Below are 18,008 nucleotides of genomic sequence, written 5' to 3' on the forward strand. Positions count from 1 at the left end.
TCTCAGATGTAGATGCTCAATAGTTCGGTTCACTTAAAATATGCATTTAGAATTACACTGGAGGTGCATTCTACCAAAACTTGAATAAGAAGTGAATTAAACTACTGTGAACTTGCCTACAAACAGACACACTTATGCCTCCACACTACATGACTTTCAAAGACATCGGATCGTGGTACTATACATATTACACAACTGTCTGTCTTGTCATATAAGTCATAGTGTTTTCAAATTACACGAGTAATCGGCGACATGGGTGAACACATTACAAGACATTTCACTGTTGACGAATCCCCGACAGCTCTGCCTGGACTCCAAATACAGAGTACATGCGAGAAGTGATACAATATACGAAAACAAATGCATGATCATATGTTATGCATTTCAGAATATGATGTGTATGTTTTTAATCATATATTTTATTTGTTACAATGTGAAAAAGTACCTAAAAGTATCTATTTTTATACCTGACTGTCCAAGAGATTTGGCAATTTCACTCCAACTCTTTTCTTTCTCCACCCGGTTGTGGTACAGTTCAGATGAAACATCAAATCTGGTGCTACAGCCAATTTTCCACTAATTTTTCCTCCATTGCTTCGGTACAATGTGACTTTCTCGGTACCGCAGCCTGTTGCAGGTACATCAGAACTCACACTGAAACTTCCCGTGCCCCGTTTCTTGCTCACATCGCACGATTTGGAATCGCAGACGGGTCCAGATATTTAACATTCTAAATATCTCGCTGACATCGGTGACGTGTCTGCGATTCTCTCAGATCGCGTCTTTGATAATTCATACATTGCGATCGTCGCTCACGGGAGCGAGCTCTGATTTGCCTACGATTTCTGGCTTTTGTTGAAGAAACTGTCGGCGAGCGAAAATTGGGCTTAAAATCGTGAAGTTTATACTCGGCATTACAGGACTTCCTGGAGAGTTCAGAATGGCAAAATAAAAGTGTGAGGGTTTAAAAGTTAAAGATGAATAATTGATATATATACAGTGAGGAAAATAAGTATTTGAACACCCTGCTATTTTGCAACTATTTATTTGTATGATACAGCTGCAAATAAGTATTTGAACACCTGTCTATCAGCTAGAATTCTGACCCTCATTGACCTGTTAGTCTGCCTTTAAAATGTCCACCTCCACTCCATTTATTATCCTAAATTAGATGCACCTGTTTGAGGTCGTTAGCTGCATAAAGACACCTGTCCACCCCATACAATCAGTAAGAATCCAACTACTAACATGGCCAAGACCAAAGAGCTGTCCAAAGACACTAGAGACAAAATTGTACACCTCCACAAGGCTGGAAAGGGCTACGGGAAATTGCCAAGCAGCTTGGTGAAAAAAGGTCCACTGTTGGAGCAATCATTAGAAAATGGAAGAAGCTAAACATGACTGTCAATCTCCCTCGGACTGGGGCTCCATGCAAGATCTCACCTCGTGGGGTCTCAATGATCCTAAGAAAGGTGAGAATTCAGCCCAGAACTACACGGGAGGAGCTGGTCAATGACCTGAAAAGAGCTGGGACCACCGTTTCCAAGGTTACTGTTGGTAATACACTAAGACGTCATGGTTTGAAATCATGCATGGCACGGAAGGTTCCCCTGCTTAAACCAGCACATGTCAAGGCCCATCTTAAGTTTGCCAATGACCATTTGGATGATCCAGAGGAGTCATGGGAGAAAGTCATGTGGTCAGATGAGACCAAAATGGAACTTTTTGGTCATAATTCCACTAACCGGGTTTGGAGGAAGAAGAATGATGAGTACCATCCCAAGAACACCATCCCTACTGTGAAGCATGGGGGTGGTAGCATCATGCTTTGGGGGTGTTTTTCTGCACATGGGACAGGGCTGACTGCACTGTATTAAGGAGAGGATGACCGGGCCATGTATTGCGAGATTTTGGGGAACAACCTCCTTCCCTCAGTTAGAGCATTGAAGATGGGTCGAGGCTGGGTCTTCCAACATGACAATGACCCGAAGCACACAGCCAGGATAACCAAGGAGTGGCTCTGTAAGAAGCATATCAAGGTTCTGGCGTGGCCTAGCCAGTCTCCAGACCTATACCCAATAGAGAATCTTTGGAGGGAGCTCAAACTCCGTGTTTCTCAGCGACAGCCCAGAAACCTGACTGATCTAGAGAAGATCTGTGTGGAGGAGTAGGCCAAAATCCCTCCTGCAGTGTGTGCAAACCTGGTGAAAAACTACAGGAAACGTTTGACCTCTGTAATTGCAAACAAAGGCTACTGTACCAAATATTAACATTGATTTTCTCAGGTGTTCAAATACTTATTTGCAGCTGTATCATACAAATAAATAGTAAAAAAATCATACATTGTGATTTCTGGATTTTTTTTTTTAGATTATGTCTCTCACAGTGGACATGCACCTACGATGACAATTTCAGACCCCTCAATGATTTCTAAGTGATAGAACTTGCAAAATAGCAGGGTGTTCAAATACTTATTTTCCTCACTGTATATATATTATTATTATTTGTTTACAAATGATAATAATATTTAAGTTGAATGGATTCCAAAAAATAACTGTGTGAATGAAAAGTTTGCTGATATCTTACAACTAAATTGATCAAAAAATAGCTCTGACTCCTTTAAATTTCAGATACAAGTTGAAAAAAATTGGCAGATAAAAAACTGCTTCTTTTTTACTGATGACTTATACTGGAATTACTGTTAATTTTGCTGCTACATTATCCAGTATACTAGTTAATAATAAAGTGTTTATTAATAAGCTATACATTTATATTGAAATAATGTGTAGGTAGAGGTTTGTGTTTCTTTACATATTAAAGAGTACTTCCAATTAGTTCCACTCAATAATGTAAAGATATTCTAAACTGATTATGCAAAAAAATAACACTGGTATCGGATCGGGATTGAATATTGAGATTTCCGATATCGGAATCGGATCGGAAGAGAAAAAGTGGTATCAGTGCATCCTTAATACATTTTTTATCAACTACCTAACCCAAACACCAACCCTAAACCTAACCATCAGTGAAGTAGAAATGCAATTTTAGAGTGAAAATGCAACCTACAAAATCATACTCAATATTATTTGTGTGAACACATTTACATCCTGTTTCCCATGGGACCAGAACCTATGTCTTGGAGGCTGCTCTTGCATTGTGATATCATTAGCACCAGAGGGAATGGTGAATATGGATGAAATTTTGCAAAAACATCTGATTGGGGATGGAGCTTGTCAGTAATTCAGCAGAATGGGTTTGATTTTATGGTGCATGAACATTTGGAAGCAACATGTTGATTTACTGTGTGATCATGTTGGATAAAAGTGGCTTTAAATTTCAGTGACATACACAAATTAAAGGCTTATAACTCAAAAACAACAACAATAAAGAGAGGGTCAAGTGTTTGGTATCATTTTAAAAACAAAATTTTTTTAACGATATAGATTATGATAAATTGTAATGGTGCGTTAACACACAACGCAAAGAAAATATTTGCATTGCATTGCTTGCGCAAGTTTGACCACTGGATTATAAATTTGTGTTTAAACTCGCGTTTGCGCGAGTAATGCGACCCCACGAGTATTCCCCCTTCTCTTCTGGAAAAGGACAGGAGGAGGGGCCTCTACAACTTGGTTCATAGTAAAGTACATCCAATAGCTGGAATCAAGTAGACATGCATATTTTCAGAACTTACCATGTAGTCCAACTTCCTTGCTTCCTTGCTGTCTTTTTTCGTTTTTGTATGATGTTGTGTCATACATACAATTCCGGGTTCCCACACTACGCTACAACATTTTTCCAGATTTCTTCTGCTACTACGCCAGTACGTCAGTGACATCCGGACAATCTTAATGCTGTTAGGCTTTCGCGACAACACGTCAAGTGAATTTCTCACACGAGTTGAAAAATTTCAACTCTCCGGAATATGCAAATGAAGAGATTTTGCATGTTCGAGTCGCATCATTCGCTTAATTCTTGCCACCAGGTGCGAATTCGCATCTATTCGCATCTTTGCATAGACTTTGAAACGCTCGCTTCACGTTGTATGTGAACGCACCATAAGACTTTCAGCCTAAGAAACTGCTGTGGAAAAAAAAAACTGACAAAAATTTACTTTATTTCTTATTTTTCTGATTTGACATTATATACCTCAGGATGTAAATAAAATGGCTCAATAAAACTGCTTTTGCTTTGTTCTCAATCAAATCACCTGTTATTGTGTAAAAAACGTTTGATACAATAAAGCAATCAAAAGTTATACCATTACAAATATAATTTCTCCTATTGTCCAAAAGCCTCTCCAAACAAATAAACATAATAATTGTACATTAGAACTAATTACATATGCAAATACAACAGTGACTAAAGGTTTGCATTACATGCAGACATGATTTTAGTCATGCGAGTTAACAGAATCCATTTCATTCTGTGCCATTTGAGTCATCATTGAGTCTGTATCATGAAATGGCATCATCTCCTGGTGGCCATATGTAATTAGAGTGATTAATCACATGACACTCTGCCCAAACATGGAGGAATATCACCACTGGATTAGGCAATCTGAAACCAATCCAACTGATTTATCATTCCATGAAGCTACAGAATTTCCGATGACAAAGCTAATGTGTTTGTAGCCTGATAGCATGATGCCAGATAGCCAAATGCCTCCTCTAAGTAATAGTATGTGATATTTAATGTTCTGTTTATTTTTCATAAAGTTATAAGCAAAAACCCGGCATATGAGCAACACCTGTTCACATCAAGCATGTTGTAATGTTGGAGTAACGAGGCAGACGAGGAGTTACGGATCCAAACGCAGCTGAGGCTTTATTTGAATAAACAGAAGATAAACACAAACAAACAACCCACGATGGGGAAATAAAGCATAAAACAGTTAACTAAAACACGAAGGATCAAACGGAGAACTTGGGCAGGGAACACATACCGGGTTTACACCAAACAACGATCGACAAAGACAGCACAAAGACACGGGGTATAAATAGACAAACGTGGGAAAGGTGGCCAATGAAAGGACAGAACTCAAACAAGGTAACAAGGTGATAAACAGAAACCAAAGGCAAATTAACCAGGGCAGGTGTAAACAATGAACAGTGAATACGAACGCTAACAGAGGGTTGTGGAATCAAATAAAGGACTAAAGTGACAACAAGATGGAAAACGAGAGGGCAACAGTGAAACGAGACAGGGTGGACTATGGAATTAAATAAGGGACTAAAGTGAAAACTTAAGAAGTGAAAAGTGACAAGATGGAAAACAAGGGGCAACAGAGAGACAAGACAGGGTAATCATTACATAGCCCCCTTAAGGATCGGATTCCAGACGATCAAAACAACAAAAAGACCTAAAAAGACCCACAAAGAAAAACCAAAATGAGGGCACCAGGGGCAAACAGACAGAGACAAGTGGGCACATGGGCGACCAGGGGGTACACTGGGCAGGCAGGAAGTCCATGGGGCCATTAGGCAGTCCAGGGAGGTGGAGAGGGTAGATAGATAGACCATGGAGGCCAAGAGGGCAGGCAAGCAGTCTATGGGGGTGTGTCAAGGGACCAGGGTCAGGTGGCCGCAGAACAGAGGCCGGTTTAGATGGCCCGGAGCTGGCCACTTGGCAAGGACAGGGACCGGGTCGGGGGCCTGGGAGGAGGCCACTGGGCAGGGACTGGGTCAGGAGGCCAGGGAAGAGGACTCAGGACAGGAACAGGGGCAGGAGGCCTGGGTGGAGGCCACAGGACGGGAACAGGGTCAGAAGCCCTGGGAGGAGGCCACAAGACAGGGACTGGGTCAGGAGGCCTGGGAGGAGGCCACAGGACAGAGGCCAGCTTCGTGGCCTGGGAGGTGGTCGTGGGCCAATGGCCGGTTCAGGGGACCTGGGAGGTGTGGCCACTGGGGAGCTGGCGGAGCCGCAGTGAGGCGGAGCCAAGGAGGACCTCTGAGGCGGGCAGTCGAAGACTTGGGTGGCGGCGCCAAGAGGAGGCATAGGCAGGGCCGCAGGGAGACCCTGGGGGCGGAGCAGAGGCAGGCAGAGCCATGGTGTACCCTGTGGGCGGAGCCGAGAAGGCTTGGGAGGCGGCGCCGTGGAAGGCTCAGGAGGCGGAGCCGAGGGAGGCTCGGGAGGTGGAGCCGGGGAGGCGATGGCGTGAGAAGGCTCAGAAGGCGGAGCTGAGGGAGGCTCAGGAGGCGGAGCCGGAGGCTGAGGCGAGCTCTAGGAGGCTGGGGAGCCCTGGAAAGCTCAGGAGGCTGAGCAGAGGGAGGCTCTGGAGGCTCAGGAGGCGGAGCTGAGGGCGGTGGCGCCAGAGACAGTTCTTGAGGCGGAGGCCTGGAAGGCCCGGGACGGAGCTGAGGAAGGCACAGGAGACGGAGCCAAGGAAGGCTCAGGAGACGGAGCCGCTGGAGGCTCTGGAGGCGGAGCCGAGGGAGGCTCAGGAGGAGGCTCGGAAGGCAGAGCCGTGGGATGGCCTCGAGAGGCTTGAAGGGTAGAGCCCTGGGAAGCCTCGAGGGGCTTGAGAGGCGGAGCCCTGGAAGGCTCGAGAGGCTTGAGAGGCGGTGCCCTGGAAGGCTCGGAGAGGCTTGAGGGGCTGGAGCCCTGGAAGGCTCGAGAGGCGGAGCCCTGGAAGGCTCGGGAGAGGCTCTGGAAGGCTCGAGAGGCTGGAGCCCTGGAAGGCTCGAGAGAGGCTTGAGGGGCGGAGTCCTGGGAGGCTCGAGAGGCTTGAGAGGCGGAGCCCTGGGAGGCTCGGGAGAGGCTTGAGGGGCGGAGCCCTGGGAGGCTCGAGAGGCTTGAGAGGCGGAGCCCTGGGAGGCTCGAGAGGCTGAGAGGCCCTGGGAGGCTCGAGAGGCGGAGCTCCGGAAGGCCCGAGAGGCTTGAGAGGCGGAGCTCTGGAAGGCCCGAGAGGCTTGAGGGGCGGAGCCGTAGGAGGCTCAAGAGGCTCTGGGGGCGGAACCGCCAGAGGCTTGAGTGGATCGAGAGGCGGAGCAATCGGAGGCTCTGGAGGCGGAGCCGTAGGGAGGCCCCTGTGAGGGCGGAGTTGCAGGAGGCTCGAGAGGCTCTGGGGGTGGAGCCGAGAGGAGGCTTAGGGGCGGAGCCCTGGTAGGCTCGAGAGGTTCAGGAGGTGGAGCCCTGGGAGGCTCGAGAGGCTTGAGGGGCTGACCCCTGGTAGGTTCGAGAGGCGGAGTCCTGGAAGACTCGGGAGAGGCTCGAGAGGTGGAGCTCTGGAAGCTCGGAGGCGGAGCTCTGGAAAGCTCGGAGGCGGAGCTCTGGCAAGCTCGAGGCGGAGCTCTGAAAGCTCGGAGGCGGAGCTCTGGAAAGCTCGGGAGGCGGAGCTCTGGCAAGCTCGGAGGCGGAGCTCTGGCAAGCTCGAAACTCGGATGGCTGAGCTCTGGAAAGCTCGAAACTCGGATGGCTGAGCTCTGGAAAGCTCGAAACTCAGATGGCTGAGCTCTGGAAAGCTCGAAACTCGGATGGCTGAGCTCTGGAAAGCTCGAAACTCGGATGGCTGAGCTCTGGAAAGCTCGGAAACTCGGATGGCTGAGCTCTGGAAAGCTCGAAACTCGGATGGCTGAGCTCTGGAAAGCTCGGAAACTCGGATGGCTGAGCTCTGGAAAGCTCGAAACTCGGATGGCTGAGCTCTGGAAAGCCTCGAAACTCGGATGGCTGAGCTCTGGAAAGCTCGAAACTCGGATGGCTGAGCTCTGGAAAGCTCGGAAACTCGGATGGCTGAACTCTGAAAGCTCGGGAGGAGGAGCCCTGGAAGGCTCGAGAGGCGCTGGCTCTTGATCGGTCACGCCATTGGCACTGGCACTGGCTCTTGGACGGTCATGGCTACTGGCACTGGCTCTTGGACGGTCAAGGCTACTGGCACTGGCTCTTGGACGGTCGTGGGCTACTGGCACCTGCTCGGGACGGTCGTGGCTTTGGGCACTGGCTCTTGGACGATCGGGCCACAGGCTGACTCAGGACGGTCGAGGCTACAGGCTGACTCAGGGACGGTCGAGGCTACAGGCGCTGGCTCAGGGACGGTCGAGGCTACAGGCGCTGGCTCAGGGACGGTCGAGGCTACAGGCGCTGGCTCAGGGACGGTCGAGGCTACAGGCTGGCTCAGGGACGGTCGAGGCTACAGGCGCTGGCTCAGGGACGGTCGAGGCTACAGGCGCTGGCTCAGGGACGGTCGAGGCTACAGGCGCTGGCTCATTGACGCTTGAGGCTTGCGCACTGGCTCATTGACGCTTGAGGCTTGCGGCACTGGCTCATTGACGCTTGAGGCTTGTGGCACTGGCTCATTGACGCTTGGGGCTTGCGCACTGGCTCATTGACGCTTGGGGCTTGCGCACTGGCTCATTGATGTCTGAGGCTACAGGCTCTGGCTGGGTTACCGTGGTTGGCGAGGATTCGGCTCGCCACAGTGACATGCGGGGCTCTAGCTCGCTCACCGTGACATACGCGGGGCTCTAGCTCGCTCACCGTGATATGCGGGGCTCTAGCTCGCCACCGTGACATGCGCGGGCTCAGGCTCGCAGACCGGGTTGGCGCTGGCCGGAGGCGGAAGCCCGCTTCTTCCTCCTCCGGCAGACGCAGTGGGCCAGCTGGCTCATGGAAGGCGACCGGGCGTGGGGCAGGCTCGCTGACAGGTGGGGCTGGTGTGACAGGGTGCGGTGAGCTGCACGCCAGTAGGGTCATCTCCAGGTAGTCACGGAGAGTGCTGCCGGGCGCTGCCTGTGGCACCTGCTCCCTCAGCGAGGATTTAAGCTATCCCTGAAGAAGACCATCAGCGCAGAGTCCGGGAAGTCAGTAGCGCTGGCCAGGAGGAGGAAGTAGCGAGCGTGGTCTACGAGCCGGTAGTGCTCTTGCTGCAAATTGAGCAGCCGACATTTGGCTCGGATAGCTGCTGGATCCATGTGCGGTCGATCGCTCTGTAATGTTGGAGTAACGAGGCAGACGAGGAGTTACGGATCCAAACGCAGCTGAGGCTTTATTTGAATAAACAGAAGATAAACACAAACAAACAACCCACGATGGGGAAATAAAGCATAAAACAGTTAACTAAAACACGAAGGATCAAACGGAGAACTTGGGCAGGGAACACATACCGGGTTTACACCAAACAACGATCGACAAAGACAGCACAAAGACACGGGGTATAAATAGACAAACGTGGGAAAGGTGGCCAATGAAAGGACAGAACTCAAACAAGGTAACAAGGTGATAAACAGAAACCAAAGGCAAATTAACCAGGGCAGGTGTAAACAATGAACAGTGAATACGAACGCTAACAGAGGGTTGTGGAATCAAATAAAGGACTAAAGTGACAACAAGATGGAAAACGAGAGGGCAACAGTGAAACGAGACAGGGTGGACTATGGAATTAAATAAGGGACTAAAGTGAAAACTTAAGAAGTGAAAAGTGACAAGATGGAAAACAAGGGGGCAACAGAGAGACAAGACAGGGTAATCATTACACATGTATGCCAAAGACATACTATTACTATATGCTATTACTTGCTATATTTTTGTCCGTAAGCAAAACAAATAGGCTGATTGAATTCTACTCGTTGAGTGATTTCTAACAACATATGACACATCATGTCAGCTTTTTTGCTCATTTGATGAGTTTGATGTTTTTACCTATTACAATAATATGTACAGTGCAATTTTTTATTATCAAAATGCAACACTTCTGATTTGTCTACAAATTTCAAAGCACTTCTTCAGTTTTGGTCATAATACACACATGTATTGTAAAGTAGATCTTCTAAGCTTTAAAATTATATCTATTTGTGTTGGTCAAGATGGTAATTATTAACATTTTGATAAACAAAAATGACTTGCAGGCCCATCCAAGCTTAAAGTGTGAAAGGCCTAGAAATCTATGTTATAATAGAGCAACCTCTGAACATCTAAAGTTTACTCTGGATAAAACTGAAGAGTTTAAAAAAGACATTGATATGTTTTGATATTCAAAATGAAAATTAAGTGCTGGTACCAGTAATCGTTATCAGCTCAGCTTGATGTCTATTATAAATCCCATGCTCTGATTTTCCAGAAGAGAAAGGGCATGACATAAAAACACATTAAGAATAAAACCGTGCTGATGGCATTGATCCTTAGAGCAGTGGGGGACACAATACTCATATTAAGCCAGAGATGTCCTCATAAATCTGGATGTAATCTCTTGCTCAGATGATAAGATTGCTACTCTCTCTTGCACTAATCTTCCTCAAGAAATCTGAAGATTACAAGCATCTCAAAAATGTATTGCTGGAAGCGATCGCTGCCTCTCTGATTAGTGTCTTACTGCAACAGGGGCTTAAACACAAGTTTGATATGTAGAATGAGATTTATCTACACAAATGGAGGGCAGGGGATGGAGAGAGAATGAGAAAGAGAGATGGTGGCATCAGTTTGGTTAAAATAATCAGTCCAGTAACAATCATATTATGTGATAGTGCTATTTTGGTTGAACAGGACAAATAATTGATTATACTATTCTATGAATGAGACAAGCGCATTTCAAGCATGAAACAAATGTCACATTTAATAAATGTTATGACATGGGTACAAAAATTGGTACAGAGAAGAAATAATTTAAATGGATAACTTATGGCAAGGCAAGTTTAGTTAATTAATTAAATAGCTAATTATTTATTTAAAATTTTGTTTAAAAAAAAAAGTACAGGTCCATTTGTCAATAACCCATTTCAGATTGTAGAAACGCAAAACACATTTTGTCTCTTTGGTTGTTCAACATGAAACAGATGGTCACATTTATTAACATGGTGCATTATTTGTACTTCTAAGTTTTAGAGAAATGCTTGACCAATGCAGCGACTTTCCTCTTTTGCCAACGTGATCTTGTGAGTATTCGTAGCTATGTAAAGTGTGGTTAGAATCTGAATGTACATTTGCTTATGTTAACCCAGACACTGAAATGTACAATATTGACAGCTAAATGTAAATCATTTTTACTTCTGAACAACTTTAAAGATGTAAACATTTTTACGAATTCTTACTTATTCCATGAATGATAGCATTGCCTTTAAATTGTTTAACTTGGGTCAAAAGTTTTGGGTAGCCTTCCACAAGCTTCTCACCATAAGTTGCTGAAATTTTGGCCCATTCCTCCATACAGAACTGGTGTAACTGAGTCAGGTTTGTAGGCTTCCTTGCTCGCACACACTTTTTCAGTTCTGCCAACAAATTTTATATCGGACTATCGGAGGTCAGGACTTTGTGATGGCCACTCCAATCCTTGGAGTCATCTTTGTCCACTTTGTTGTCCTTAAGCCATTTTGCCACAACTTTGGAGATATGCTTGGGGTTATTGTCCATTTGGAAGACCCATTTGCGAGCAAGCTTTAACTTCTTGGCTGATGTCTTGAGATGTTGTTTCAATATATCTACATAATTTTCATTCCTCACAATGCCATCTATTTTGTGAAGTGCACCAGTCCCTCCTGCAGCAAAGCACCCCCACAACATGATACTGCAGGAGCTGCCAAATAGTTAAATGTTTGGTTCATCAGACCAGAGGACATTTTTCCAAAAAGTAAGATCTTTGTCCCCATGTGCACTTGCAAACTGTAGTCAGGCTTTTTATGGCAGTTTTTAGCAGTGGCTTCTTCCTTGCTGAGCAGCCTTTCAGGTTATGTTGATATAGGATTCGTTTTACTGTGGATATAGATACCTGTCTACCCGTTTCCTCCAGCATCCTCAAAAGGTCCTTTGCTGTTGTTCTGGGATTGATTAGCACTTTTCACACCCAAACTACATTCATCTCTGGGAGACAGAATGTGTCCCCTTCCTGAGCAGTATGATGGCTGCATGGTCCCATGGTGTTTATACTTGCATACTGTTGTTTGTACAGATGAACGTGGTACCTTCAGGCTGGAAACTGCTCCATTGATGAACCAGTTTTTGGAGGTCCAAAATTATAATTATTATTTTTTGCTAATATGAAATCTGTTGAGTGGTTAAAAAATGAGTCAACCTAACGTCAATCTAAGTGTATGTAAACTTCTGACTTCATCTGTAATTTTCAGGAGTTTTTGATAGGTGGGGGTTAGAAACAGATCAAAATGTATGTCATTTTAGCTATATATCTCCATTTTTACTTTCACTTCAAATAATGCGGCACATTGTCATTTGCCAATTGGTACTACTTTTTGCCATTTTTAGAAACAAATTATTGTAATTAAATGTATCTGTCTGTTGTTTTTTTTTTTGTTTTTTTATTTGATCAGGCTGCAGTTGCATACAGTATATGATGTCAAAGCGTTCTCTCATACTTCCAGCTCATTGCAAGTTCTCCCACTGGTATCTTAGGGACAAGGAGCGATAAATACCAAAATAAAAATAACACAACTTGACAATGCATTAAGAGTCCTAAATATTCCAGAAGCAGTCGGGTTACTGGAAGACACCAGCAGAATACACTTACATTGTGAGAATGCCAATCAGTTGATATAAAGGATTGTTATTCTATCGCTGCACAAAGGATACACTGCACTCCTTCATGCATTGCTAATGTCATGCCTGTAGTGCTCCATTTCCATACATGCTTGATCTCACAATGCATTACAAACTTACAAGGGCCCCTCCTGCACATCACAGGTAATCTCTCTCTTTTCCACTGCACACATTTGGACACTTTCTACAGTCCTGCTACAGTCTTTACTTACCACACAGTTATCTCAAATGCCTCTGTAATAATACATGATTATAGAGGAAGTGCATTGGAGAAGCACTTGTCTATACAAAGTACCCCATAAAATGCTATTAATGTGCCTTTTTAAGTTGAATCTCAGAACTATCACTATATCACATCAAATTTTGCCTTTACCCTCTTGAATTCTGGAGTGCTTGCTTAACGAGGCATCACGAGTAAAGAAAGGATTTAGAAGATAATACAATCAGTGTGTTTGTGTACTGGGTTGGGGGGTATACTCTGAAACACAGCAGATGGGATATTTTTCACTATTGTCTGCCATAGACCTCTCAATGTAACATAATCTTGGAAATGAAACCACATCCATTGTTGCATGGGGCAAACAGAGAAGCTGCGCTGGAATAAATACAGTGTTCCAATGCGTTCTGCACTGTGAAACGCAACATTTCTGCATGAACTTTTCAACCAAAAACAAACAAAACAGCTGTTTTTATGTAATTTAAAGACCACAAGAAATGGTTTGACGAGCAGTTTTCTGTCCTATATAAACATATTTCCTACTGAAACTGAAAGTTTGGGCAGGATATTTCAAAGGGCTATCCCATTTTTTTAATAGCCAATAAGCTTTAGTCATGTAACTGCCATTAACCATGATTATCATCTCGGTGCTTGGTTGAAGGGGGAGGGACATTCTAGTGTCATCAATATTTTGTTGTTCTGTTCTTAAGAAGAGAAAGACTGCACGTTGTTTTATGCGTTTATCTGCCGAACGTGAATTTTGTCATTATTTAAAGGAAAGGTTCACCCAAAAATGAAAATCCTCTCATCATTTACTCACCCTCATGCCATCTCAGATGTGCATGACATTCTTTCTTTTGCTGAACACAAACAAAGATTTTTAGAAGAATATCTCTCACCATACAATGTGAATGGTGGCCAAAGCACATTAAGGCAGAATAAAAGTAATCCATATAACTAAGTGGTTTAATCAATATATTCAGAAGTGATAAGATAGTTGTAGGTGAAAAACAGATAAATATTTAAGTCCTTTTTTATTACAAATACTCCTCCCAGTCCAGTAGGTGGCAATATGCATGAAGAATGTGAATCGCCAAAAACAAAAGAAGAAGAAAGTGAAAGTGGAGATTGAGACTTAAATATTGATCTTTTTCTTACACAAACTTATCATTTAGCTTCTGAAGATATAGATTTAACCACTGAAGTCGTATGGATTACTTTTATGCTGCCTTTTTATGCTTTTTATCCTTTTAAGCATGAAACTAGCATGAAAATGGTTTCAAAGCAAACACATGGAACACTCTACTTATATTTTCATTTGGTCTTAGTCAATTTCAGGTGTCTTTTTAGGATGCAACAAAACACATGCACGTAATAATGCGGTGCTCTGGTATTTTTGGCCATAACATTATTATGATATGCGTAGTGTACAAACCCTATGCAATAAATCAACACCTCTGACTCGCTAAGCTTAGAGTATCGATTTATCTTCTGTTGTAAGGAGATTATTTAGCAGAGGATCATAAACATGCACACTTGAAGTATCTCTGCAATGCCAAGAATAGAAATAGTGAGAAAATCAGAAGGAGATAGAGAGAGATAGAGAGAGGGGGTAAACATAAGGAATATTCATGTGGTCACTAAAACAAAGCAGTTTTGGTACAAAACTAAATGTCTGAGTGTTTTGTATGATACCTTGAACAAAATATTAATATCTCACAGGCCACTGGATTAAATGACACCTAGAAGGCCCGGTCACCTAAAAGTCTAGCAACCCTGCCCATCAGGAACAATCACAATAAAAACAAATGACTGACTTTATAAAATCAAAACGGATTTGTGGATTTTAGTCAATTTCTGTTAGCTTTGAGGCCGTCTTTATGGTAGAGTATTCCTAAATGTTGATAAAATTTATTCATACTGCACTCACTCATTTGTCCAATTAAAAGCTCTCTAGAATGAGTATGTACCTTACCCTAATAGCACCTATTTCTGACTAGCAAAAATAGCAAATACTGTTATGATGTAAACTAAAGGCTATTGGCTATGCAAAAGAAAAAGGGATGAACCATTCTATATGCCCCAACTTCCTGTTTCAATAGGAAATATGTCAACACAACACTTGTAAAGCAATTTCATGGGATCTTTATTTTGGATCATTAGGTGAATTCATACCATACACATTTCATTCCTACTAGCTTTTGATGTCCTGTCTACATATTATGCAATAAGCAGTTGCGATATATTTACAGCTGTCTAAAGCTATCTCACACTCAGTCACATATATACTGTATTCAAGACAGCATGACTCAGAGTGACCAAAAGCATGTAGCTTTATTCACAGATGTGTATCATTTTAGACAGTGAAGAATCCAAACTCATGACATGAGCAAAAATGATGTGTTCAAACAAAAACTTAAAGTAGTTTTTCGTAGTTAACACATTCTACATAGCTTTCCGAATATAATGATGCATACTAAACAGTAGCATTTTATAATGTGATAACACTTTACATTAAAGGGATAATTCACCCAAATAATCTAATTCTCTCATCATTTACTCACCCTCATGCCATTCCAGGTGTATATGACTTCCTTTCTTCAGCAGAACACATCTGAAGAAAAACAGAAAAATATCTCAGCTCAGTAGGTCCTTATAACGCAAGTGGATGGTAGATTTTTTATGCTCCAAAAAGCACACACAATCAGCATTAACGTAATCCATAAAACTCCAGTGGTTAAATTAATGACTTAATTAGCATTATGATCGTTTTGTTGTGAAAAAGATCAATATTTAAGTCTATAAATCAACTATAAATCATTGCATCCGTTAAGCAGCAGTGTGCACGTTCACAAGAGGGCTGAGGTACACAGTCTTTCTAGCTATGGCATGGTAACCTTCCATTTGTTGCAACAAATGCTCTCTGCCTCTGTTGGCATTGCCTACATGTGCACCACCACGTCTCCTGAGCTCTCTGTCTCTCTGAGGCCTGTTGGTCCAGCCTCTTTCATCTCCCGGTGTTCCTCGTCAGAGTATTCAGATTCAAATAAATATGGCTGTGCAAACACTTGTATCTTATCTTCTCCTCTGACATCTTTGTTTAAATTTACTTCAATTGGTTTATGGTGTTCGTTCTGTACAGTGTTCCACCTACTCAGTTGTAAACATGCATGCGTGACTTCTCGCGTGAACATGACTACGCCAATATGTCGCACGAGAGACCGCGTGACCTCAGCCCTCTTGTGAACGTGCATACCGCTGCTTAATGGAAGTGATTATTTATAGTATAAAAGTACTTAAATATGTATCTTTTTCATACCAAATGCTATGGTATCGCTTTATATGACATCAATTTAACCACTGGAGTCGAATGGATGACGTAATGCAGATTGTCTGTGCTTTTTGGAGCATCAAAAATCATGTTACCACCCACATCCATTATAAGGACTTAATGAGCTGAGATATTTTTCTATTTTTCTTCAAACGTTATCTGCTGAAGAAAGGAAGTCATAAGCATCTGGGATGGCATGAGGGTGAGTAAATTATAAGAACATTTTCATTTTTGTGTGAACTTTCCCTTTAAGGTTGTATTTGTTAATATTAGTTAACAACATTGAATTTGAACCAAATATTTAAGTGTTTTAGTCCTTTACTATAAATTATCCTCTCTGCCCAGCAGGTGGCGATATGCACAAAGAATGCAAATTGGCAAAAACAAAAGAAGACTTTAGGCTTTAGAAAAGCCCTCCTAAGCCCAATATTTAAGTTAAAAAGGATTTAAACATTGATTTGTTTTTAACTCACACCTATCATGTCGATTCAGAAGACATGTATTTAACCACTGGTGTCGTATGAATTACTTTTATGCTGCCTTTCTATAGTTTTTGAGCTTCATTGTATTGAATGGACATACAGAGCTGAGATATTCTTCTAAAAACCTTTGTTTGTGTTCAGCAGAAGAAAGAAAGTCATACACATCTGGGATGATATGAGGGAGAGTAAATGATGAGATTTCATTTTTGGGTGAACTATTCCTTTAACATTAATGCGTTAATATTAACTAATTAACAATTTTAATAAAATAGCTCTAACCAAGAATAAGAAATGCAGCAAAATGCACTATTGTTTATTGTTAGTTTATGATGCCTAATGCATTTACTAATGTTGACAAAGAGAACCTTATTGTAAAATGTTAGCTGTCATTAATAAATAACACAAACAAACAGAAATTAGGCTGCTTTACAGATCCATGCTCATACTTTGATGTACATGTACTGATCTGTTAGCGTTATATAATGTTTGTTAATGACTTATTAATTAAATCTATTATAAATCATCCCTAAATGAACGTTTATCCAGTTTCTTGACTTTTATAAGCTTCATCAGCTCAACAATACACTTACCGTCGGTTCAATGGTGCATCATTCTTTTGCTTTTTATTCATCACAGCAGGCACACAGCTCGTGAGCTCGGTCCAGTCCGCGTGGAGACCGCAGCTCCAGCCCGTGGAGAAGCGCGAGAAGAGCCATGACTCCGCTTTCCCGGGCCGGTGGCACGTGCATTTCTTCTGGCCAGAGCGGCAGTCGCACGGGCGCTCCAGGTGGATGTTCCTCACCAGGTGTTTCCCGAACGTGGTTCCTCCGGTCTTCTGGATGTGAAGGAACACAATAACGTCGCTCCCCTTGATGTCGAAATCCACGTGGCGTTCGAGATCGTCGCGTGACAAGTTGAATTTGGACCGGAATCGAAGCGAACCGTCTTCACCTGGATACTGAGACTCTCTTTTGGCGTCTGCGGGATGTTTGGTGAACGGAAAACTCTCTCCATTCCCGAACCGACAAGACGTGCTGCCCGCTGGACAGATGTACTGATAGCCGATCATGATGAATAAAACGGTCAAAACAGGAACTAAAAGGAGTTTGTTGGATTTATCATCCATTGCAAAGACAATGAAGCGGATAATCACGCCATTGGTGATGATCTAGTCATTGAATGAGTCCTCCAGGTGCTTCATTCAAGCGTAGTCTGGTCCAGGAAAAGTAATCCAGTTCAGAACAGCTTCTCAACGCAGAAGAGCCCAAAATATCTTCATATTCATGTAAACAACGCTGTCTTTGAAGATACATTTGAAGTCAAATGACTTATTTCAAGCCAGCAATCCCTGTCCAATAGAATGTAATGAGAGGTTTGCCTGTAGAGATGCTGAATCATTGCATTGGTCTGTGAATGGAGCTCTTTCTGAGGTGAGATTTAGGAACTTAAGTTCCACTTGCAACTTGCTCATCGTGTCAAGGCGTGTGATGGGGTGTGTGTT

At 43.3% G+C, this 18,008-nt stretch overlaps 1 protein-coding gene across 1 annotated transcript in view; it reads right to left on the reverse strand.

The window, feature by feature from the left end:
- hs6st3a (heparan sulfate 6-O-sulfotransferase 3a) overlaps positions 1-17,633 on the reverse strand; it is an 87,116-nt gene extending 69,483 nt beyond the window's left edge. Inside the window, exon 1 of the mRNA XM_052129764.1 lies at positions 17,098-17,633. Within this exon, the coding sequence (XP_051985724.1) occupies positions 17,098-17,633 (536 nt within the window). The remainder of the gene's footprint in view (positions 1-17,097) is intronic.
- Between the last annotated feature and the right edge of the window lie 375 nt (positions 17,634-18,008).

Source organism: Xyrauchen texanus, chromosome 7 (genome assembly GCF_025860055.1).
Source record: "Xyrauchen texanus isolate HMW12.3.18 chromosome 7, RBS_HiC_50CHRs, whole genome shotgun sequence".
NCBI lineage: Eukaryota > Metazoa > Chordata > Actinopteri > Cypriniformes > Catostomidae > Xyrauchen > Xyrauchen texanus.